The sequence below is a fragment of the Hibiscus syriacus genome, unplaced genomic scaffold (genome assembly GCF_006381635.1).
Source record: "Hibiscus syriacus cultivar Baekdansim isolate YM2019G1 unplaced genomic scaffold, ASM638163v2 tig00110372_pilon, whole genome shotgun sequence".
In the NCBI taxonomy this organism is placed as follows: domain Eukaryota; kingdom Viridiplantae; phylum Streptophyta; class Magnoliopsida; order Malvales; family Malvaceae; genus Hibiscus; species Hibiscus syriacus.
The window spans coordinates 13,630-39,741 of NW_024062709.1; the positions used below are offsets into that span (position 1 = coordinate 13,630).

At 36.0% G+C, this 26,112-nt stretch overlaps 2 protein-coding genes and 2 pseudogenes across 2 annotated transcripts; 1 reads left to right on the top strand and 3 right to left on the bottom strand.

The window, feature by feature from the left end:
• The first annotated feature begins 7,196 nt into the window (after positions 1–7,196).
• On the top strand, positions 7,197–12,917 carry LOC120121350 (putative F-box protein At3g58950). Its single transcript, XM_039140734.1, has 4 exons — positions 7,197–7,378; positions 7,551–7,694; positions 11,939–12,192; positions 12,654–12,917. Exons 1-4 carry the CDS (start codon positions 7,198–7,200, stop codon positions 12,915–12,917), a joined length of 843 nt encoding a protein of 280 aa, XP_038996665.1. The 5' UTR covers position 7,197.
• Positions 12,918–15,042: 2,125 nt separating this feature from the next.
• Positions 15,043–16,313, bottom strand: LOC120121485 (thioredoxin-like). Its single transcript, XM_039140834.1, has 2 exons — positions 16,039–16,313; positions 15,043–15,444 (listed from the first exon to the last, which is right to left on the bottom strand). Exons 1-2 carry the CDS (start codon positions 16,256–16,258, stop codon positions 15,131–15,133), a joined length of 534 nt encoding a protein of 177 aa, XP_038996765.1. The 5' UTR covers positions 16,259–16,313; the 3' UTR covers positions 15,043–15,130.
• A 498-nt stretch (positions 16,314–16,811) lies between these two features.
• On the bottom strand, positions 16,812–19,695 carry LOC120121351 (annotated as a pseudogene).
• A 4,754-nt stretch (positions 19,696–24,449) lies between these two features.
• Positions 24,450–25,843, bottom strand: LOC120121352 (annotated as a pseudogene).
• Positions 25,844–26,112: the final 269 nt, after the last annotated feature.

The window sequence follows — 26,112 nt, forward strand, 5'->3', positions numbered from 1 at the left end:
GAGTCTATTTCTTTTGAAACAAAATTTTATCTCTTAAAGACAATTTCTTTTGAAAAAAATCTTTGAGTTTGTTTCCTTTGAAACAAAATTTTGTCTCTCGAGACAACTTCTTTTGAAAATACCCACCTTTGAGATCGTTTAGACAACTTCTTTTGAAAATACCACCTTTGATATCGTTTCTATTAAAACAAATTTTGTCTCGCATGAGACAGTTTCCTTTCAATGACATCTTTGAGTCGTTTCCCTTCAAACGAATTTTCTATTGAAGCATTTTCTCTTAAAACAAGATCATCGTTGAGTTTGTTTCTCTGGAAACAAGGTTTTCTCCCTTAACATAATTTCTTTTGAAGAAAAATCTTTGAGTCTGTTTTTTTGGAAACAAAATTTTGTCTCACTAAGATACAATTTTCTGAAAAACAAAGTTTTGTCTCTTATGACAATGTCTTTTCAAAAAAAAAAAAAAAAAAAAAAAAAAATTGAAACTTTGAATTGAATCTCTTTCTTTGGAAACAAAATTTTGTTTCTCTCGAGACAGTTTCTTTGAGAAAAATCTTTGATTTTGTTTCTTTGGAAACAAAATTTACCATCTTTGAATCTGTTTCCCTTGAAACAAAACAAACATCTTTGAGATCGTTTCCCTTGAAATGAATTTTGTCTCATTTGAGACAATTTCCCATGAAACGCCGATCTTTGAGAACGTTTCCCTTAAAACAAATTTGTCTCGCTTAAGACAATTCCCTTTAAATGCCATCTTTGGGTTGTTTCCTTTGAAACGAATCTTGTCTCTTTCGAGACAGTTGCTTTGGAAAAACTTATCTTTGAGTTTATTTCACTTGAAACAAAGCAAATATCTTTGAGATCGTTTCTCTTGAAACGAATTTTGTCTCCCTTGAGACAATTTTTATCAAAATCCAATTTTTGAGTTTGTTTCTACTGAAACACATCTTTGAGTTGGTCTCCCTTGAAACCATTATCCCTAGAGATAACCAGCCGTCCTCATCACGTAGGAACCGTGCTATCACCTTTAGATGGCCAGAACTCTTCATCACGTATGAGCCGTGTCATCCCCGGACCAAAACTCTTCATCACGTATGAGCCGTGTCATTCCCCGACCAGATCTCTCATCACGTATGAGCCGTGTCACCCTAGATAACCAGCCGTCCTCATCACGTAGGAACCGTGTTATCACCTTTAGATGACCCGAACTCTTCATCACGTATGAGCTGTGTCATTCCCCGACCAGATGTCCTCATCACGTAGGAACCATGTCACCCTTAGACGACAAGAACTCTTCATCATACATGAGCAGTGTCGTCTCCCACAACCAATATTATCCAATTTCTATGTAAATGGAAGAGAACCAGACAAAACGTGTTGTCTTATCATCTTTGCCCTATTCTTGTTAACACAAGAATGTGCAAAGAGGGGCAGCTGTAGACACCGTTTTTGTCCGGGTTTTTTTTTTCCGTTATTTATTATTATTATTATTATTATTATCGTTATTTTATTATTAATATTACATTTTACATATTTTTGCAGGCTTAATCCCTAAGCCCAACAGCAGATACAAACTGGAGCCCAAACCCGGTTCAGGCCCAGTACCAAACCCTAACCTTAGGGTATCAGCATCCCAGCGCCGCACCAACATAGACCATTCGATCTGGACCCATCCAACGGTCCAGATCGATGGTAAATAGGGTTTCATAACCCTAAGCCAATCCAGCCGTCGTCGCCTTTTAGCCTCTCAGCCGAGTGAGTGCCGCCGACGATCCCAAGCCACCGCCGTGGTCATCCAGCTTCCAAACAGTGACTGAACGTCATCCACAGTGCCCAAATCAGTAAAAAATATATATATATCCAAACCCTAAAATATAAATACCTAAATCCCGGTAAATCGGGAAATTGGTCACCCTAAATCAACAACCCATAATTTCCCCTATTCCTAGACATCATCATCTCACCAAACGAAGCAAAAATGAACCATAAATCAAGCAAGATATCAGAGTCAAGGGGGGGGGATTCGAAAAAAAACGGAAAGAAGAACGAGAGACCATTCGGGTTCAAAAAAAAAAAAAAAAAAAAAAGAAAGAGAAAACATAAAAAGAAAACAGAAGATAGGAAAAAGAGGAGAGAGTAGAGACCATACCTTGGTCGAGCACCGATGAAAACCGGTCGCCGGAGATGGAGAAACCGAAAGGTTTCTCCCCTAATCCACTGCGATTGAGCCACTTTTAGGCCAAACGGAGGCCAGATCCTTGCTCAGGGTCTGGAGACGCTTTGAATAGTGTCGTTTTCTCTCCCTTCGGCGCCGGCGTACGGCGGCGGCCGCCGGTCAGTGGCGGCCGGCACGGCGGAATCTCGCCGTTTCCAGAGAGATTTCTAGATATCTCTCTCTCACTCTCTCCTCTTCTCTCTCTTTCCCTTTCTCATGCTGAAGGGAAAATGAAACAGATGGCCGGTTCAAGGAGATATTTGGGCTATTTATAGCTTGTGGGAAACGGCGTCGTTTTGAGGGGACGAGTTCTGTAATTTCACGCATGGGGTAACTACGCTTTTGGTCCCTGATGCTTTGTAACCGTATTATTTAGCCATTAAATGAAGTTTCATTTATTTGATTTCAGATTCTGATGTTTCCTTATTTATATTTTAGTCCTTTTATTATTTGTTAAGTTATTTTGTTAATATTTGACATTGGTCACTATATTTGTGAATATTTTATTTTAGCCATTGGCTTGTGTATGGCTTAATTCCTATTTAGTCTTTTAGGTTTCAGTTTTTCTATTTGGGTCTCCTTTTTATTTCTTGTTATATTTTCGTCCTAACATATGTGTTGATGTTTATGACAATTTTATATATCAAGCCTGGAATTTGTGAAATGTTTATTTCAGTCCTTAAATTTTCTGTAATGTTAGTTTGGTTTTATGCCTATTCAAGTTTATTGATTTGTGATTAATTTTATTTTGATCATTGTATGTGTATTAATGGAATTTATTAACATTTATGTTTTAGTCTTTAAACTGGGTTGCCTTCTATTTTAGTCCATCTTTGTTCTTAGTTTTTATTTTCGGTGAGGTTTATGATTCTGGTCATCTGTTTTGTATCCTTTTCATTTCGGTCCTTTATGTTGGCTTGTGGGTTCGATTGGGATTAATATTGATTTAGGCTTAAATTTTCTTTTAGGTTCATTTTAGTCACTATCCTAGGTATTATAACATTTTTTGGTTTATATTTGGTTCTGGTTTCCATATTTTTAAATGTTACATCTTAGCCACTGATTTAATATTTCATGTATGTTCTTTGATATTCGAATCTGGCCATCCCATTTTTAAATATTTTATTTTAGTCCTATTAATGTATGTTATGTCATTTTTGTGAATATTTGACTTTTAGACATTATGTTTGTAATAGTTTCAGTCTAGTCCTAAGTTCTTGTATTGTGATATTTTGTGGATGTTTGAATTCAGCCATCATACTTGCAAATGTTCTATTTTGGTCACTGTCTGACATTTTATTTAATTACTATTTGATCCTCCATGTTTCTGTGAAATTTCAATTTAGTCATAAGCTTTACTTTTGGGTTATTTTCACTTCTAGTATTTGACTGTTTAATGTTTGTGATATGGGCTCTAAATTATTTTTATTTTTTATTTAGTCCTTTAAATTTCGGTTAGTGCTATTTTTTGGTCCATTAACTTTCTGTTTTTGCTGTTTAGCCTCCTAAGTTTCTGTTTATATTATTTTAGCCTCTTAAATGTTTTTATATTTATTTTGGTTTGTAATATTTACTAATTTATTTTAGACATTTATGTATGGATGTGTATTTTACTCATTACTTAATAATTTGGATTATGTAAATAATGTTTTCAATTTCATTTAATGTAAATATTTTATTTTGTATTTCCAATTACATTTATTTTCATTATATCTTTATCTATGTAAGAAATATTCGATTATATTTTCAAGAACACGTATGCGTTGAATGGGCGTGGAAAGTACCACTTGATCGAAGTGGTGTGATCCGGTACGGCATTTTAACGACATAGAAACTTGAAATAAGTCGAGTATATTTTGCTAATTAATTTGTTCAAACGATGCAATGTGTGTTATTTTAAGTGACAATTTATTTTATTTTATGTGAATGTAAATTTCAAATTTTTTAATTTGTATTCAATTCACGTTTTTAGTTAATCAATTTACTCGTATGTAAACATCGTTTTTAGTTATATTTGATTCGCAATTTTTTTTTTTTACATAATCAATGGTAGAATATTCTTTTACAAAAGAGAAATAGTTGAAATAGCTTTCCCGACGGAGGATTGCAAATTTCAAGATTTCTTATCGAGTTAAAGGATTTTCTTTAAATAGTTAACTCGAAGTAAACTAATTAAATTTCAATAAATGGATCGTAATTTAACTTTATATTCGATTTATAGTTTCCACCATTTTACGACAACATGTAAGCGACACAGTACCAGTTTTTGGGCGTTGTGGGGTGCTTACCCTTCCCCGCACGTAATCGACTCCCGAATCCATTTAAATGAATCTTTGGTAACGCAGACCGAATCTTGTCTTAAAAAATGATTTTTCTTAAAATTGTTTTAAAAGACGTTTTTAGGTATTCGACCTACCTAACCCAAAGGTTGATGGCGACTCTTTTTAATTTTATTCAAATCAATGCAAAATCACCCATTTTTCCAAATTAAAGTCATAATTGTTTTTAAAAATAATATTTAATTGTTTTAAAAAAAATGGTTATGACAATAATGATTGGCAAGGAACGTGGATTGTGGAGTACCTACATTGCATGCCTAATCTGAAGACACTTAAATTGGATCTGGTATGAAGGCTTCTTTAAGTATCATTTACTATTAGTGTACAAATTTATTTATTTTTAAATTTACCGTTAATATTCATTGCAATTGACGATTTCAGTATCAAATAAATCCCCAATTACCCAAAACTTAAATGAAATTGGGAATCGTTCAAGACCACGACTTAAATCTATGTTTCAAACTCACAAACATTTTTCTCTTCTTTTTTGTATGCTTAGGAATGGACGTCAGTCGAAGGTTTCAGGCTATTGCCTAAAACGGTACCTTCGTGTTTATTATTTCATATCAAGGAGATTAAAATCAAATACTTTCAGGTAGAGCAAATGGTTAGTTATTTCTTGAAACATGCATCAGTTCTGCAGATGCTTGAAATCGAAACTATTGATACGAGGGAGACAGAATTGACTGTCATTGAACAACTATTTAGTTTACCGAAGAAATCAGAGAAATGTGTAATCGTCACTCCCCTAATATTTGATTTTCTCTCTTCTGTTTTGTATGTTCTTGAACACTGGTTTTTGAGAGATTGCTTCTATTGTTATTTCGTAAGCCCAATGGAGGTGAAGCATATAGTTGTCCAGAGGCTTAATACAAAAGTAAGTGTTAAAACTATTATTTTTTTTCTATTTAGATGCCTAAATTATTTTTCAATTAGTGTAGATGTTTAACGTAATAAATGTTACTGTTTTAAGTGTTTCATCTAATAGTAAATTTTTTTGTTAAGTGATAATATTTAATTAATTTTAAAATTTTGATTTAATTTTTTTTAATATTATTATATAAAAACCCTTAATTTTTTTTGAAATTAAAAAAAAACACCTAAAGTCATTTATTCCAATCCCATCATCTGTCGCCTCTATCTTATCAAATGAGCATCCTCCTATCGTTAGATTTTCATTGTCGATCATCTTTCTTGTTGTCGTCTCAATCTCTATAAATTATTAACCCTAATTCTTAAATCTATAACCTATTCTCAAATTTATTAGATTATTTAATCAACCAAAACATGCAATACTTAATTTCTGCCAGGGAAGGAGAGAGGAACGGCCGGGGCATTGAGAGGGAAGGAGAAAGGTGAAAGGGATGACGGGGGAAGGGGGAGGGGAGAGGCACGTGAGGTGAGGGTTTGAGAATTTTTTTTAAAAATATATATATTAAATGTGATATTTAATATAAATTTTTAATGGTTGTTACGATCGAGATACTTAAAATAATAACACTTGAATTGAAAAAAAAAATTAAGCACCTAAATAATAAAAAAATATAGTTTGGGTTTTTATTTTATTTTATTTATTGCCCAAAATAAATGTATTGGTGATAGTTGAAACAAAATGTTTGTCAATTTTAAGTTATTTGTTAATGTTTATATTTGATTTTGTTCGAGAGGTTTTCGATTTCTCTAAAAGATTATTGATCGCGTTCTTAGGTACTAGTACATGACATGTATGAATTAAATTAAAATGAAATTTGATAAAATATAATTTAGTAAAATGTTTAATTTTATATACCATAAATTATTTAAATAATAACCAAAATTATGACACAAAAAGATATTAATATAATATAAAGGTAGAATTACAATTCAACATTACTTAAATCTGAACCCATTGAGACGAAAACCCTAAAAATCTGACGACTTTTCGTAATATTTTTCACGATGATCGACGTAGTTTCACGTTGGGTGGGGGATTGAGTTTGGTCGCGGCGACGAGACGATTCTGATGGTATCAACGGTAATGATCACGGACCGACCGACAACAAAATATAAAATTTGAGGTTTTTTTTAAAAAAATTATAATATTAAAATTTTTAAAATAAAATAATTTTTGAAATTTTATATGCTAACATGTATCAGATAACAATCAAATTTAACAGTCATTTCGGTCCAAACACATAAAAATTTAACTTTAGAAATATTAGATACATATTGGTAGCAAAAAAAATTTAGAGACTAAATTGTATTTTAAGATATAATTTAAGCCACTAAATATTGTATTAAGTCTAACAACTTTAACATAACTTTTCTTGAAGTTATTAAGTTATTTATAAATTGTGTAGACTATAAATGATTAAGAAAAATTATAAATAAATAAGTAAACTCTGGTATATATTTAACTTTTATAGCTCCACATCTGCATTCGATGAAAATCTTTGTGGGGGCGATATTAACTAGACGACCCACCCACCCAGTAAAAGACGGATTCAACTCTTTAAACCCTTTTTTTCATATTTGGTTCTAAAACAGAAGAAAAAGAACTTCCTCTCCCTTTCTTCACGATACTAGCCAAAATCACTATGATTCTTGTCGCCAGCCGTCAAATCGGCCTATATGTTGTGGAAGTAGCTTTTTCCAGCTTATGGTTCAATGGCCAAACAACCCAAATCAATGGGTTTCTTCGACAATTTACCTGATAATGTTCTTTGTCACATTCTGTCGTTCCTTCCCACTAAAGATACAGCTCGAACCTCCGTTCTTTCTCCGAGGTGGAGGTATCTTTTTGTCTCATCAATATCTGAGCTTGATTTCAAACCTTGCATAACGACTTGTAAAAAGATGACAATTTCCTGGATTTTGTCGATAGATTTTTTCTAGCCCCAAGCTGGTAACCTTGGAATGCTTTAGGGTTCATGACTTTTGGATTAATTATGACCCGTCGGAGGATGACCGTTTATGGGTCGATGATTATTTACGCATTAATGGTTGGCTATGTGTTGCAGTGCAGCGTGGTGTTAAGAAAATAGTTATATTCTCGGTCAAGAAAAAGAACCCACCTTTACCTACTACTCTTCTATTTTCTTGCCAGTCACTCGTCACACTGAAAGTGAAAATCAGAGGTGTTAATGGTGTTCCATCTAATGCTTGTTTACCAAATCTCAAGACTCTACATTTTACATTCTTCAAATTTTTAGATGTTCATTCAGTTCTTAAGTTAATTTCCAGTTGCCCTATCCTAGAAGATTTGGGATTTTTTAGGTGTAGGTTTCGTAATATAAGCGAGATCCATATCCATAGCCTTTCACTTAAGAGTGTTGAAAGTATTAAAATAGTTTTTCAAGTTTGGTAACCAACTTTGAAAAAATGGTTTTCAAAGTTTGGTAAATGTTTCTTTGAATATGGTTTTCAAAGTTTGGTAAATGTTTCTTTGAAAAATAGTTTTTCAAAGTTGGTAGATGTTTGTTGAAAAATGATAATGGGATAATCACAATTAATCCCTAGGCTTTAGGGTATTTACAAGATTAAGTCCTTAAGTTTCAACTATAAATACCCTAGCTCATTTAGCTTCAAAACCATCCCAAAATCCCAAATCATTTCTTTCTCCCAATACTAGAGAGCTTTCTTGTGAGTAGTGAGTGTTTTGTAAACACTTGTAAATTTTCTCTCTTAGTAAAAGATCTGCAGCAGTCTGGAGACGTAAGCACAATTGGCTGAACTCCGTTATCAATTTCGGGTATTATTTTTTCCGCTTTTATTTCGCATTCTCACTAATATGGTTATATGAAAATTACTCGTACTCGGTTTATTTCCCAACAACTGGTATCAGAGCTTTTGGTTGTGAATTTTGTCAATTTTTTTGCGAGGTTACTATTTATTACTATGATGATGAACCCTTGAAGATCATCGGAAAAGGAGACATTCGATTAAAGTTTCCAAACCAGACCACCTGGACGCTGAAAGGAGTGAGACATATTCCTAGCCTCAAAAGAAATTTGATTTCTGTAGGACAGCTTGATGGTGAAGGATTTAGCACAACCTTTTCAGGCTGTGAATGAAAGATTACTAAAGGAGCACTCGTCATTGCTCGTGGTAAGAAAACTGGTACTCTCTATATAACCTCAAATTTAGAGAATATCATTACAGTAGCAGATGCTGATGGAATATCAAACCTATGGCACTAATGGCTTGGCCATATGAGCGAGAAAGGGATGAAGACACTTTTACCAAAGGGGAAGTTACCGGATCTAAAGAATGTAGATATCGAACTATGCTAGGATTGCATCTTTGGCAAATAAAAGAAAGTCAGCTTTGCAAAGATTGGTAAGACACCCAAGGCTGAAAAGTTAGAGTTGGTTCATACTGATGTATGGGGACCATCTCCAGTTCCATCTCTTGCAGGCTCATTATATTATGTCACATTCATCGATGATTCTACAAGGAAGGTGTGGGTTTATTTTCTGAAGAAGAAATTAGAAGTCTTTGATACCTTCAGAAAATGGAAGGTCATGGTGGAAAATAAGACTGGTTTGAAAGTCAAGCGGTTGAGGTCTGACAATGGAGGAGAGTACAAAAATAGAAGATTCAGAGATTTCTGAGCAAACAATGGGATCAAGATGGAGACAACAGTTCCCATGACACCGCAGCATAATGGCGTAGCAGAGCGCATGAAAAAAACTCTGAATGAACGTGCCAGAAGCATGAGGATACATATCGGATTGCCCAAATTTCTATGGGCTGAAGCTATCAACACTGCAGCTTACTTTATCAACCGTGGGCCCTCAGTTCCTTTGGATGGCAGAATACCAGAGGAAGTTTGGAGCAAGAAAGAAATAAACCTTTCACACTTAAGAGTGTTTGGTTGTATTTCTTATGTACACACAAACTCTGCTGAAAGAAGTAAACTTGATGCTAAGTCCAACAAATGTGTCTTTGTTGGTTATGGTGGTGATGAGTTCGGCTATCGGTTTTGGGACTATGAAAATCTGAAGATCATCAGAAGTAGAGATGTCATTTTCAATGAGAATGTGATGTACAAAGACAGGTCAACTGTAGAATCAAGCAGCTCCAATACCAAAGCTGAAACAAAGAAATTTGTTGAGTTCGAGGAGATTTCTGGAAATGATGTTCAGATCAGTCTTGAAGCAGTTCAAGAAGAACCAGGCACATCGGAACTAAGACGCTCCTCCAGAATTACTAAACCAACCCAACGTTATTCTCCTTCTTTGCAATACTTGTTGCTGACTGACAATGGTGAACCAGAGTGCTATGATGAAGCAATGCAGGTGGAGGATTCAGTCAAGTGGGAGTCTTCCATGAAAGATGAGATGGACTCGCTTATGTCAAATCAGACGTGGGAATTAGCTGAATTACCACCAGGCAAGAAAGCGCTCCACAACAAGTGGATTTACAGGACCAAGGAAGAGCACGATGGGAGCAAACGCTGCAAAGTAATATTGGTTATCAAAGGTTTTCAGCAAAAGGAAGGTATTAACTACAATGAAATTTTATCTACAGTAGTAAAATTGTCCACAATCAGACTGGTGTTAAAAATTGTAGCTGCAGAGAATTTACATCTTGAGCAGTTAGATGTAAAGACAGCTTTCCTTCATGGTGATTTGAAGGAAGAAATCTATATGAGGCAGCCAGAAGGCTTCATAGAGGCATGCAAGAAAAACCTGGTATGCAGGTTGAAGAAGAGCTTGTATGGTTTAAAACATGCTCCTAGACAATGGTATAAGAAGTTTGATAGCTTCATGAGTAGCAGTGGTTTTACCATATGCCAAGCAGATCATTGTTGCTACATCAAGAGGTTCGACAATAGCTTCATTATTTTATTGTTGTACGTTGATGACATGTTTGTTGCAGGCTCAGACATGCAAGAGATTATAAACTTGAAGCAAAAATTGTCGAAGCAGTTTGCTATGAAGGATCTGGGCGCTGCAAAGCAGATTCTTGGGATAAGGATTAAGAGAGACACAATGTCGGGGACTTTGATGTTATCACAGGCTGAGTACATCAACAAAGTACTCTCCAGGTTCAACATGCAAGATGTTAAACCAGTAAGTACACCTTTAGGTGTTCATTTTAGACTCTCCAAAGAACAGTCACCAAAGACGGAGGAAGAACGTGCACACATGGTGAAGGTGACGTATGCCTCAGCAATTGGAAGTCTAATGTATGCCATGGTTTGTACCAGACCAGATATTGCTCAAGCAATGGGAGCTGTTAGCAGGTACATGAATAATCCAGGCAAGGTACACTGAGAAGCAATCAAATGGATCCTCAGATATCTGCGCGGTACTACAAACAAAACACTTTGTTTCAAAGGTGGATATACGATACTGACAGGCTATGTAGATGCTGACTTAGCCGGAAATGTTGATATCAGAAGGAGCACTACACGGTATGTCTATACTCTAGGAGGAACCGCAGTGAGTTGGGTTTCTCAACTACAGAAGATAGTTGCTCTCTCCACAACTGAAGCAGAATATGTCGCTGTTACGGAAGCCAGCAAGGAGATGGTTTGGCTCCAAAGTTTCTTGGAAGAGTTAGGCAAGAAACAAGAAAACAATGTCTTGTATTGCGATAGTCAAAGTGTTATACATCTAGCAAAGAATCCGTCTTTTCATTCCAGGACACATCACATACAATTGCGATATCATTTTATCCAGTCTCTTCTGGAAGATGGGATTTTGAAACTTGAAAAGATCAGTTGAGCTCAAAATCCGGCAGACATGTTGACAAAGACGGTGACTACAGACAAACTGAAGTTGTGTTCAACTTCAGTTGGCATGCTAGAGTAACAAGACTATAAAAGTTGTTGCATTGATCGATGTGTGAAGACAGATTAAAATCAGTCTTCAAGTGGGAGATTGTTGAAAGTATTAAAATGGTTTTTCAAGTTTGGTAACCAACTTTGAAAAATGGTTTTCAAAGTTTGGTAAATGTTTCTTTGAAAATGGTTTTCAAAGTTTGGTAAATGTTTCTTTGAAAAATAGTTTTTCAAAGTTTGGTAGATGTTTGTTGAAAATGATAATGGGATAATCACAATTAATCCCTAGGCTTTAGGGTATTTACAAGATTAAGTCCTTAAGTTTCAACTATAAATACCCTAGCTCATTTAGCTTCAAAATCATCCCAAAATCCCAAATTATTTCTTTCTCCCAATACTAGAGAGCTTTCTTGTGAGTAGTGAGTGTTTTGTAAACACCTGTAAATTTTCTCTCTTAGTAAAAGATCTGCAGCAGTCCGGAGACGTAAGCACAATTGGCTGAACTCCGTTATCAATTTCGGGTATTATTTTTCCACTTTTATTTCGCATTCTCACTAATCTGGTTATAGGGAAATTACTCGTACTCGGTTTATTTTCCAACAAAGAGATTGATTTTAGATTTCGGAATGCCGCATGCCAATTGTCGTAGAGGTTTCAATGTCATCAAGATTGATGCTCCGAATCTTGTTTATTTCAAATATGCTAACGGAATGGCTGAAGAATGTACTTTAAGTGAAATGAAATCTCTAGAAAGAGCTGATATTCAAATCACTGAAATGGATAACGATGATCGTGAATGTGTAGCAAATCTTCTTCGGGGTGTTTGCAATGTACAGTCTCTTTATTTAGGCATTGAAGATAGCCCTAGAAAGGTTAGTGTACTTGGTTCTATTCAAATCATGGTTTGGAATATATAATTCTTTTATTTTAACATTATATGATAGTTCTTAGTTTTTTTGTGTACAGGTTTTCCTGGCACCTCTTGATCCAATGCTTGCATTTTACAACCTTGTTGAACTGGAATTTTGTAATAAATTTAACGATGCATGACAAGGAAAGTGGATCGTGGAGCTCCTACGTTGCATGCCTAATCTGAAGACCATTAGCCTGGAACTGGTATGAAGGCTTCTCTTAGTACCATTAAGTTTTAGTGTACAGATTTGATTTTTCTTAATTACTTTGATGAGAATATTCATTGCAACTGACCATTTAGTATCGATTATATCCACGATTACTAAACACTTGAATGAATTTGGAAATCGTTCAAGTTCACAATTGAAATCCATGTTACAAACTCACTGACCTTTTTTTTCTTCTTTTTTTGTATGCTTAGGCAAGGAAGTCGGGAGGTTTCGAGTCATTGCCTGCAATAGTGCCTTCATGTTTGTTATTTCGCATCAAGGAGATTGAAATCAAGTACTTCGATGGAAAGGAGAATATGTTTGGAATGGTAAGTTATTTCTTGAAACATGCATCAGTTATGGAAAAGCTCATAATTAGAAGAATTGATGTGTGTGAGGAACAACCATCGACTATCATAGAAAAACTATTGAGTTTACCGAAGGAATCGAAGAAATGTGAAATTATGACTCCATAATATTTCGTTGCAGACTCTTCTATTTTGTTTTGTATTGGAAACGCTTAATTGTCTCAATTGGTTAGGTGTTTTGTATTAATAACAAATGCTAATATGATATTGTCATTATTTTACAGTTTCTTTTGTTTCCATTATGACCAAATACTAGTGTTTTTCATGGTATCAATGCAGGAAAAGGACAAGAAATGGCTAGGTTAAAATATTAGGTAGGAAGAATTCATTAATAAACATAAATTTATGTAGTTTTCCTCCATTTTTATGTCATGATTCAATCATGCGTCTTTGATACATTGTTCATCAGCAAACTGGAGTTATATCCTATGTTTAATCATAACCCAAATAAATAAATAAATAAATAAATAAAAATCCGGTCAATCCGAAGTTCAATTATCAACCACTCGTTATACTACATTCTCCCCACCATCAACTTAAACCCAGAATCTCAAATGCTTCACTACTTGAGATCAAGCTTTCAGGCAATCGTAAACGGCAGAGTGGCATGCTGTTCTTATTGCTCTGGAAGTTTGTCTTTCAAATACTTCAGAATAGCTTTGGTTCCTCTGTCTAAAATTGGCCTCCTGATGCTGGGGAAAGAAAAAATGGAAAACATTTCACGCTAGAACCAAAACAGAACATGAAACCAAACTAAGTTCGGGTCTGTATATCTTTAATGTTCGCTTGTTAAGATTTTAAATTTGGAATGGACTATAGCTCAAATGCAGCATACCTTCTCAATGGGTTGCCATTGTCTCAAAACTTGGAGGTTTGGTTCAAGTAGACCCTGCCCAAATAAAAACCGTAACTAAGAAACGAGTGATCATATATAATCTGAATAAGGAGACGGTAAAGGGACTTCTCTGCAAATTTAAATACTAGTCAATAATGATTTAATCTACAAATTTAAATACGAGTCAATAATGATTTAAAAAAGCAAAAAAAAAAAATCAGCTGTAATACATTAGCCACGAGCTTTAAACTTCATGGCTATAGAATAGATATCACAAGCAAAACTCCTATGGAAGCTTAAAGCAACAATACATAATATGCATGTTTTATCCGATTCAGAAACATGGATAGACATCATTTTATTTTATTAACAACTGAAGTATACTTCTAGATGGAATGATAACGCTAGAGAGCAAATACCTGAAGGGATAAACATGAGGAGAGTTCAACTGGCAGCTCTTGGATAGAATTTTTGGCAAGATTGAGTTTTAGGAATTCACCCATACTTCAGATGGGACAGAACTTAAACCCATGCCCTCCGATGAAAGCTCCTGGAAGTACAAGAAGTGTTATCTGTAAAATTGAATTTGAAGAACTTCAAGAGTGAATTTGGATATTTATTGAAGAAAATAACGTTAACAGTAGAAGAAAATAATAATGATATTCTACTAATCAAGCTCTGATTAAGCAGTAATTCAAGTTCATAATTCATATGATGTTGGTGACATGCGTCATCGTCTTAATGGTTGAATAAAATTAATTAAATTTCTATAAAAAAATAAAATTAATTAAAAAATGACCCAATATTACTAATTTTCATTTGAATTTTTATCTTCAAATATTGTTTAAATGACCCAAGTAAATTGTTTAATGTTGATATGCAACAGGTGGCTTCAGTGATAATACTTTGCAAGGTATAAAAACACCGACAAAAACACTAGGAAATAAGAAAATAAAAATTGCAAATTGTGTTACTGACACCATATTTGTGTGTTTTCTCTTTTCAATGCATGAAGGGTTATCAGTAGAACTTTTAGGCTTAAAATGCAGTGGGACGGAACAAAAAGCCACGAAAATGCTGATTTTGTTTGCTTTCTTCATTTAATCCGGAGTCATGGATTGCGTGACTACGAATTTACTTGTTTTGCCTGCAACACCAATCTCAAACAATAGCCAAAAAAATACAGCCCTCATTTACAGCTGAAACCTACTCATCACTTGCAAGCATTATATTCGTTAAATCCGACAATAAATTATCTTAGAAATTGATTTAGCGGAATAAGACATTGGATCTCTTAAGCAAGAGAGAGGTTTAAACAGATATAAAATACGTTAAATATATATATATATATGAATTAACATTAACTAAGACTGTAACAAAGAAAAGCATTGACTAAGACATGCAAAATACATCATCTCTGATAAACAATACAGGAACATACATGAGTTCATTTCAGAGACTGTATCATAATATAAGCCACTGGAAATCATAAGAATTTCTCAATGCAAGTTGTCAGTGTCGATTTTGGAACAGCACCGATCACTGCATCTTTCTTCTCCCCATTCTTGAAGACCATAACAGTCGGAATGCTACGGATTCCGTATCGAGTTGCTATGTCGGGACTCTCATCGGTGTTAACTTTGTAACATTTGAGCTTCCCAGCATATTGCTTTGACAGTTCGTCGATTATGGGGTGGATCATACGGCAAGGTCCGCACCAGGGAGCCCAAAATTCAACCAGAACAGGCAATTCACAATCAAGCACAAGTGACTGCCAAGTCTCATCTTTAATTGCCGGCACTGCAAATTTCAAGAACAGGCTTAATAATACATCCACATATATGACCAGAATCCAAGGAAACAAACATGATTATAAATTTTGTCAAAGTTTGAAGTTATATGGAAAATAGTACCATGATCCTATGTTGTTCCAACATTCTGTTTCATTTGAAACCAAGCACAAGAGGAGCTTCAAATATCCTCGATGTTGTTTTAAAAGATAAACTTTGGACAAGGCTAACAAAAATGTAGGCCAATCGATCATAATATAACTTAAAACATATGACTTCCAACCTATAATTCTATGGTTTGATTCCGCCGGAGGGGAATTAGGGACTTATTGGATGTGAGAGAATTACTTCAATTTCTAAATCTTAAACAAATTCACCACCTTCAGCATAAACAAACAATCAATTATAATATAACGTATCTACCATAATTCAACCAAGAAAGATTTGATTGTAACTTGAATCTAATTTCTTTTTCTTTTTCATCTAATAATCCTTTCTTATTTCCTTCCACTCTCCAAGCAATCAATGAAACTAAAAAAAACGTAATGAAAACAATAAGAACAGAAGAAACAAATTAATTTTCACCGAAACAAACGAAACTCACCCTCAACAGCAGTGTTCTGAGCCTCACAAACAACAAGTCCAACTCGACCGACTCGACGCGGATCCTGAATCACCGATCTGGACAGCTGATTCAGCGATGCCGTCCTCTGTTTAAACTTGAGACCACGAAATTCCAATAATTTAACGGACGTTCTCCGATCAGAAACCAAAGAAGAAGGGGCAGAGACAGCAACTGTGATCGGGACCGGAAAGGAAGCCATGGAAAAAGGGAATTATTCCTAGGAACAAACTGAAGATTTCAGAAGAGAGCGAGAGAATTGGATTATAGTAAATAAACAAACATTTTTGGATGATGAGGAAGATAAAAGACAACAAAACGCGGACGGCGAGGATTAGTTCCGAGATGCCCCTGGGATATTCTGGGACGTTGATTCTCTGGGTATACAAGGTGCGCCACGTGGCGTTTTTAGTAAATAAATTTGTCATATATAATGATAAAGTGATTTATTTGTCATATATAAGATAATTTTTTTTCCTTCTATTACAAGATTTCGTCTTGATTAATTTAAATCGATCTGGATTATACATATAATATTAGTGCGCATAATTAGCATTAGTAGGTAATTCTCCCAAGATTTTCTACATACACAAGGACTCGAACCTAAGATCTTACTTAAGCAGTATCAAATTACTTATCACTTAAACCAACCACGTTGATGAATTTATTTTAATTAATAATGAGAGTTTTTGTTAAATACTAATGAAAGTTTTTGTTAATTAGATAAATTTATTTTAATGAAACTTATCCGAGACTTTATGCCACATACAGAGATGCAACATTGAATAAGGAATGAAGTAATCCGTAAGTCTGAGGATCGTCTTCGAATGAAACAGAAGCAAAAACACAGCACAAAGCAACTCCGATCAACCGATTGAATTCGGTTGGCAGAGTTACTGTTATTGAAGATCCATCCCTCTGATGGCTGAACCACTATGGGATTTCATTACCTGGCATAACAATGACAAATTTTGGTCTTGCATTTGCAACTACCTTGAGATGTCTTCTTGCATTTGCATTTCCAGCCAATTTGAAGCAGTTAATAGCATAAATGGATGTCTCACCCATCGAATCGCATACGACTACTGGAGCTGCAACTTCTTCCAAAGAATCACAACCGTCTACTGCTGCACTTGTTGTTGATGGAAGTGCAGGCACCGATTTGAGTCTCTTGCATTCGAAAATTTGAGATAACTGAGCTTTGAAAGCCGGCTTAGAGCTATAGGGAGGGTGATGAAATTGTTGCCATTAAGGAATAGATTTACCAAAGAGGATAAACAGCCAATGCTACTAGGAATACCCCTATCACCAAGGTTGCAGTCACTTAGGACTAATTCTCTTAAAGATATCAAACCCGACAACGGAGCTAATGTCGAAGTCATGGAAGGTCGTAGTTTCCATCCATCGGTTGAGAGACTCCAAAGATTTTTACAGCCACTTAGATTCAGGAGATTAAGCCTGTTAAGATTTCCAATTGAAGATGGAAGTTGTTTGATTGCTGTCCCCTCTAAATTAAGCTCTATCAAACATTCCATTTTCCCCTCAATCTCCTGAAACATTTGGAGATTTGAGCAACCTGAAAGAATTAACTTTTCAATAAATTCCATTCCTCTAATGGTTGGCAGACTCAGGCTTTTGCAGTCTGTTAAATCCAAAAGTTTAAGCCCGGCGAGATGTTTGATCGATGAGGGAAGTTCTTTCAAGCCTGACCTGTCTAAATAAAGCTTCGACAAACACCGCATTTCCCCCATATTTCAGGAAAACTTTGAACATTTGAGCAACTCGAAAGAATAAATGTTTCAAGAGACTACATTCCAGTAATGGCTGGAATACTCCAAGACATTTGCAGCCCCTTAAATTTAGAGTTTTAATCCTGCTTAGACCTCCTATGGAAGGATGAACATATACTAGGCTGGTGCAACCTTCGAAATCCAAACTTTCGAGATTTGTAGCCGTGCTCAAGTCCGGTACCCCGATTAAGCTCTCGGACTTTTTCAGGTCAACCAATTTCAACCTATCCAGAGGCTGTTGTAAACAATAATAGTAAAAAAAATAACATAAATATTCATCTGTGATCTAACAATTAATAAAAGATATAGCCTGAAAGACAAATATTAGATAAACTTACCTTCTTTCCCTCCCATAGTTTTTCAATCCTGCTACAAGGTTTTCCGGATGGAAGCTTGTAGACAAGGATTTAAAAGGATATCCTGGCCAATTGATAAGCCGTAACTCACTAGAAAAACACAAGATCTCTAGAATTTGCTTCCAGATAGAAGAGCTTGAGCAATCTTAGTTTTGTCATCTTCAAGAACACATCACCACTCAAACTGCTTCAGTACCCTAAAAATCAAGAGTGAACCGTATAATAAGTTAGGGACAACGTGTACTATCACGTATGAACATTATTTTTTATCTTATTTAACCCCTTAAATGAGCATCAAATATAAGCCCAAAATTACCAATCTAACTGATATGGTAAAAACTAAATTTTACATGATAAAATAATGATTTACAATGTTTTGTGTTCTCACATGATGGATGTCGCTTTCCTTCCACAATCTGCAACGTTTTCCAAGGTTGACAATTGATTTTTGCCTAACAATTTGTCTTCCCATCTCTTGGAGCAAATCATGCATCCACAATGTGTTGTCACCTGTGACTGTTATTAGAGATTTCCTTATGAGAGCATCGATACCGATTTCTGGGAAAAATCTACAACCATCCAATATTTTTGTCATGAAATCAATCTTTTCCCCTTTGAAAAAGCACGCAATATCCAGAAATATATCCTGCTTGGTCTCATCCAATCCATCAAAGCTTATTTGAAGTCTATCAGGAATCTCTTAGTTAGAGTCTCTTTCAAGTCTTGCAATTGCGCTTCTCCATTTAGTTGCATCTCTACCGCAAAGGAAAGAACCCAAAACTTTAAGAGCTAAGGGAAGACCATCTGCATATTTCACAACTCGTTCAGAAAGTTCCACAAAATCATAAGGTATTTTGTCACTTTTGAAAGCTTTCAAACTGAAAAGACGAAGCCCTTCACGAGCATCCAATATTGTTGGCTTATAAACATCGTCCACTCAATAGGCTTCCAACAACTGTTTATCTCTAGTTGTTACAATGATTCGACTTCCAAAACCAATCCAGTTGCGGTCTCCAACCAAGAATTCTAACTGTTGTAGGTCATCGGCATCATCGACAACAACAAGAACTTTTTTGCGAGATAACCTATGGTTTATCATGTAATTCCCATCAGAAACATTAAACAAACCAAAACTTTCATCCGGAACGATCTGAGAGAAGCTGTTTACGTACAGAAACTAGTCCATATTTCTCTGAAACTTCTCGAACATCAGCAAGAAAGCATTTACCTTCAAAATGAGGTGACATCTGAGCTTGAATAGCTCTTGCAAGAGTAGTTTTACCTATGCAACCCGTACCCCAAATTCCTATAATGCGAACATCATCTTCCCCGATGTTTATTTTGGAATGCAGTTCTTCCAATCGTGAATTAATTCCAATCAACTGACTATGATTTGGAACAACTGAATATACTGTACATAATTTTGCAGATAGCTTTTTAACAATGTCTCCAATGAACTCCGATTCATGTCTACAAAAAGGAGAAATAGCATTTAGTAGTCAGATTAGGAAATTAATCTTTTTTATTTATAGCAGAGTTTGGCAGCAAAAATCATAGCAATTAGAATATAAAGAAAGTCTTTGTTACAACATAATAGAAATTATGTAACCCCTAGACTCAGTCTGTGCGTTTCGACTAAGTCTAGCGGATTACATTAAAGATTCTCAAAGACATTTTTCCAAAACATTATTCGATAATATATATATCATATTATAAATGACATTTATAAAAGTATATAATAAGTAACGATAAAACTAAATTCGTAAATATAAAACATGAAAGAGACCAGGTAAAATATTACATGAAATAAATCCGGAGCATCGAAAATCAAATATCAGTAACAAAAGCAGAAAATGTCATAAAACGATAAATACTTCAAAAATAAGGTACATGTCACCATAATTTAAAACAGTTCGGAAGACAGAATATTACAACAAAATACTCTGAACTAAATGTACCAATCTTCCAAGTGCCTGATACGGAGTGTCTATCCGAGAGTATCTAGAAGGGGGTAAAAAAGTTCGAAAAGTGAGCTAGAGGCTCGGTGTGTCCCAACAGTGCATAAATAACAACAGTGCATAAATAAATACAAACATTTATGACTTTTAAAACCAGTACAGATCACAGTCATTAAAACATCATAGGAGTTTTTAAATTTAAAAACTCCACATCGTCCTCCAACCGAACGCCATGTGCAGATCCCCAGAACTGCACAACCAAAGGGAGTACCTTGGGGCCTGTGAGCCTACCCAAAACAATTCCCAGGGCCACAAAGGCTTACCCAAGAAAATCTCAGGGCCGCAGAGCCTACCCAAGGCTCGACTTAGGTCCATAAGGAATTACCAATCGGTGCTGAACCTTATAGAGGAATTACCAACAGCGACTGAACCTGCCAGAGTCTTCATACCAGAACCCAGAGTACCCCGAAGAAAACATTTTTCAGACGGTAACCAGTAGTAACAGTAATTCAGAGTTCAGACAGATCATCAGTTCAGTAAACAGTATCCATAAATCATAAATCGGGCAATCATGCTTTGCATTTCAGTAAATCTGGAATCAGGTAAATCATACAGTAGTTAAATCAGATCAAACATTGTATTTCAAATCAGAGAAAACAATCATGTGAACATGATATTTCAAACATATATTTAAAACATTTATACTGCACATAAGGAACACACCTCGATAATAGGGTCAGTCTAGAAGATCTATCGAGCACCAGCTTCACTAGGCTCTTCGACTGAATGAGAACCTAAGCCATATCACAACAGGGTTATATTCAGAATAATATTCTAAACAGAATAACTAACAGAGTTTCAGAACTATACGAGTATTCACGGCTTCTCGTGGACGAGCGGATCGGGAGGAACCAGGTCGAGCAATAAAACAGACAGGAGATCCTCGAGTACCTTAAACATATCATAACAATAATTAGTCCTTAACCATTCATTTCAATTAACTAAATTAAAACACTTAGATAAATATGAATTTTTCAAGTTTACGGGTCAATTCGGAGGCTTTCGGGTTTTATTTTGGCAAAACTGACTTCGGAATCGAACTCAGAACATTGAAAAACATAAAATATGACTTTTCGAAAAATTTGACTTTTTAGTCAAAGTCAAAAGTCAATGGGTTTGACTGACAATTTGGAGGCTTTCGGGTTCTAATTTGGAAAAACGGACTTCGAATTCGGACTCAAGACATCGAAAAACATAAAATATAACTTTTCAGAAAATTTGACTTTTTAGGTCAAAGTCAACTCTGATCAAAGTCAACGGGTCGGGTCAAACAGTTCGGGTCGAATGGGAGCAGTCCAGACCGGTTAGACCGATTTCTAGAAGAAACTCGAATGAAGACAAGACCCACGCGCACGCGGCGGCGTGTGTGAGCACGTGGACCGATGAAATAGGGTCTGGTCGACGACCGATTACTCCCTGAGCTACAACAATCTAAACCAACACCAAATATAACATGTTTTCAAGTTAAAACACTAAAATATTATCCAGATTAAATGATCTGACTTTACCCACGGCGAACGGATGAAACGTCAACCTCAACGCAACCCACCTACTGGGTTTTGATTGGGAGGCGACGATGAGTCTGAAATCAGGGGCGGTGAAGTAAGACGGTCATTAAAATGGTCGGAATCGACAAAATTAAAACGATGATCGAGGTTTTGGGCATCAGTTTCCCTTCTCGATTTATCCGAACTGTGACCGACTTCGGAGCAAGGTTGTCGAGGTCGCTTTGCGGAGGCCAGGCGCACCTGATGGAGGTGGCGGTGACGTGCACCGCCGGTCGGAGCAAGGACGATGAGGAGGGGCGGCAGCTAGTTTAAATGAGTGGAAATTAGGTTTAAAGCACAGGGGAGAGAGATTTGCCAAACATGGGTAATCACCCAACATTTAAAAATAAAACAACTTTCTATTATTTTTAATAAAAAAATAACATGGCATGGTGATTGAGCCATTGTATGTCGCTACATGGGTCAAAGGTTCAAAACCCTATGACCCCCTATTATATTATTCTTTGTGCTATAAGATATATTTATTTTTATATATTTGTGGCATTTTATGGGGCAGAGTGTGACAATTCTCCCTCTCTAAAAGAAATTTCATCCTCGAAATTCATCAAAATCGGATAGGAAACTGAGATTAGGTCTCTGATAGATTCTTTTGTGGACAAAGATAATTTGACAATATCAGAATATCTTAATAGACTCAGAATGGAAATAAGGTATCAGTGCCTTAATCCAAAGTCTTAGGGTCTTATGTTATGAAACTCGGGTATGGAATGAGTGTTGTTAGAAATGTATGGCATGAAATAGAATTAACAATAAATATACCTGCAGAAGTATCGGGCTCAAATCGATCAACGAAACTTCGGGTAGCGTAAACAAGAGCAGACTGTCGAGCCTCAGAAGCATTTGGTCTTCTACTTTGCGATCGGGCTCTACTATCGACCCTAGAAACAGATCCGGAAGTCCTACCCTGACTATGACTCATATCTGGAGTCTGAACAGATTCCTGAGAACGTATAATAGTCTGAACAGGTGTCTGATCGACAGGAGCTGGATATGGACAATTTCTTAAGAAGTGCTTGCTAGATCCACAACGAAAATAGGTACCCATCTTCTTACGACACTCTCCTCCGTGTTGATTGCCACAAAACTCACAACTCAATTTTGGAGTGGAATATGCAGAATCCTCTCGACTAGCTACAGTATATGAAGGAGATGCATGCCTCGAATCAGACCGACTCATCTGATGAGGAACAGTACGAGATCTTTTATCAGGGCGTGTAAAAGGTGCAGACTGACTAGAAGGCTTCCTAGATTGTTCTAGACCTACTTTATCACTGCCAGGTGTAGAAGCCTCGACTTCCTCCACGTTTTTTGCTCTCCCAACTACAATATCGAATACCTCGTCTTGATGAGTAACTATCTGGCGATCCAACTCGAATCGAAGTCCCTGAGCAAACTTTCGGCATATATCTCTCTCGGTAGGTACCAGACTGAATCCATACTTTAACAATTTCAAGAACACAATCTCATACTCATAAACGATCATATCTCCCTGAACCAGGTCCTGAAACTGCTGTCGTCTATGAGTTAAATAACGCTCTCCCAGGAAACAGCTCCTAAAGCGCTCTCTAAAGAAATCTCAGGTCAAACGATCGGTCTGAACACTACTAACCACTGACTCCCACCAGGTGTGAGCATTCCCATCCAACATAGAAATTGCTCCTAAATAACGTCGATGCAGATCAAAACCTAACTGATCCATGCGTCGCTCGGTATCACTAAGCCAATCCTCGGCCTCAGTCGGATATCCATTGGTAAGGCCACTAAACGTCCTGACTCCATTTGTAATAAGGGTCTGAGAGATATGAACCTCGGGTACAACGCCAGCAGTTTTGACAGCTCCCTTAATCATCTGAAGAAACTAGGGTTGTAAATGAGACGAGACAGATCGCGAGCTACTCGAGATTGACTCGATCAAGGCTCAATAAATACTCGGATCGAATAGACTCGACTCGAGCTCGAGCTCGACTCGAGTTCTTAACGAGCCGAAATGAGCTACTCGATATTCGACTCAAAAAACTCGTGAACAGCTCGATAAATGTTATCTTATAATTTTAGATTTTTTAAAATTACATTATTAAAAATATATTAAAAATCCTAAATCCTAAACCCTAAACCTAAACTCTAACTTTAACTCTTAAGCCCTAAACCCTTGATTCGATTATATGATAGGGGTTAAGTTATGCACATGAAGGTAACATACAAATTATGCAAAATGATATTATGTGACTCCTAAATAAATCATTCACATACTTATATATAAACATATCAACATGCAAAATAAATATACACAACTAATTAAAGAAAATAATACTAAACGGGGACTAAATTAAGAGAAACCTAAATGTGAGGACTAATATAAGCTAAATATACTAACTTTAGAATGATGATTAAATTCACGTAAATGTAAAATTAAACTTGTTATCGACCGGCACTAACTTGTTATCGACCGGCACTAACTTGTTATCGGATTTCTTTTTCCAGTTTTCAGTGTTTGGTTCCATCTTAACCATTGGTGCAATGCTTGGTGCTGACTGTCACTAGTGGTAGGATTGTAGACATGATTGGTTGAAAAGGGGTATGTTATGTTTCAGAATTGAATTGAAAAAAGTATATTGCAAATGATAACTATACTAAATTTCTGCAACTTCAATGGAATCAGGCAAAGATATTATCAGCTGGTTTTTGCATCACTGGATGGCTTGCTGTATACATCACTCTTGGCATTTAATTGCCCAGTCATTGCATATCTGGCAACCAAACAAACAAAACAGTCGATGTTCAAGGTATTCATTCAAAAATTAAGCTATATAGAACGATAACTTTAGGTTGTTAAAGTTATGCTTGTTTTCTGAAACGTCTCAGTAATCAAATGTCAACTTATAAATTTTCAGGTTCCAACAAACAATTCATAATAGCTATATAAAATATCATGAAGTGTAAGAAGAACAGTAAATTACATACTCGGGTGCATGATAACCAAAGGTTCCAAGTACACGAGTGGAATGAAGACGAGCTGCCATATCAGGAGCCTGGTTAGATAAATCAAAGTCTGCAATCTTAGCAACGTCATCATCAAATATTAGCACATTGCTGGACTTAATGTCACGATGAATGATGTGAAGATCAGCCTTCTCATGCAAGTACTCGAGTCCTTTGGCAACTCCTACAACAATTTTTACTCTTTGAGCCCATGTTAGAACAGGACCCGGCTGAGCTCCCTTGACACCTTTTCTCCCTGAATTAAAGAATAAAAATGTTGTGATATTAACAGCAAGATATGCAAATATTACAAACTGAAGATTCTGTTTCTAAAAGAGAAAGAAACTTTAAATTTTATAATTGCGTCAGATCCTTGCTTCAAGCATCATCACACCATTATATGCTTTTCAACTTTTTTATAACAGGAGTAATGAAATAAGCATCGTCACATATACCATGGAGAATATCATGCAACAATCCATTGGATGCAAATTTCATAGGCAAGAATACGGGAGCTCCCATCAACACAGTAACCAAGTAATTGAACAAAGTTTTCATGCTTCGACCTTGATGCCATGGAAACCTGAAAATCATGAATCAGAGGATAAAAATCTGAAACTCCAAAATTACTATCGTTGAGATGCAGTAAATGCAATGAATTATAGTTGTTATTTAAACTTGGGCTAAAAACTCATCATCAGGTATTCAGGTTGCTTGCTGGCATCTAACTTTTTTATTGCTGCAGCTTGCCCACTTTTAAGAACTCCATGATAGACTCTACCATAACAACCTTCTCCAATAAAAGAATTAGGGCCAAGATTATTTGTGATTTCCTTTAATTCATCTACTGGAATTTCAGGGACTACAATAGGCTGAACCTTCACGGTTTGAGCACTCTTTGATGCAGTTTCAGATGCATGGTAAATTGTTTGTCCCTCATCTGCTCGTAAGGGTGATTTGGAAAGGGGTCTGGAAGAATTAAATTTGGGGAGGAGGAAGAGGAGAGTTTGGTGTTTGATCACAGCAATGTAGAGCCGCTTATTTCGTTCGAGAATTGCCTTGCAGGGAGGTTCCATTTATAGCCATGGGAACATGGTGGATGAACAAAAGAAAGAGGAAGGTATGTACTGATCCCAGTATCTCACATCGGTAGGTTTAGGGAAGCTTTGCGTTGGGGGATATTATAAAAGGCGAGGATACGCATGTTTAAGGCAGATTTGCGTTGGGGGCAATGACGCAGCTCATTCGGTTCTAACCGAGGCGTGTCTTTCAAACCCCCTCTTAGGCTTCGAGTATAAATCGAGCTTGAATTGAGCTCAAAATCGAGCTTGAATCGAGTTCGAGT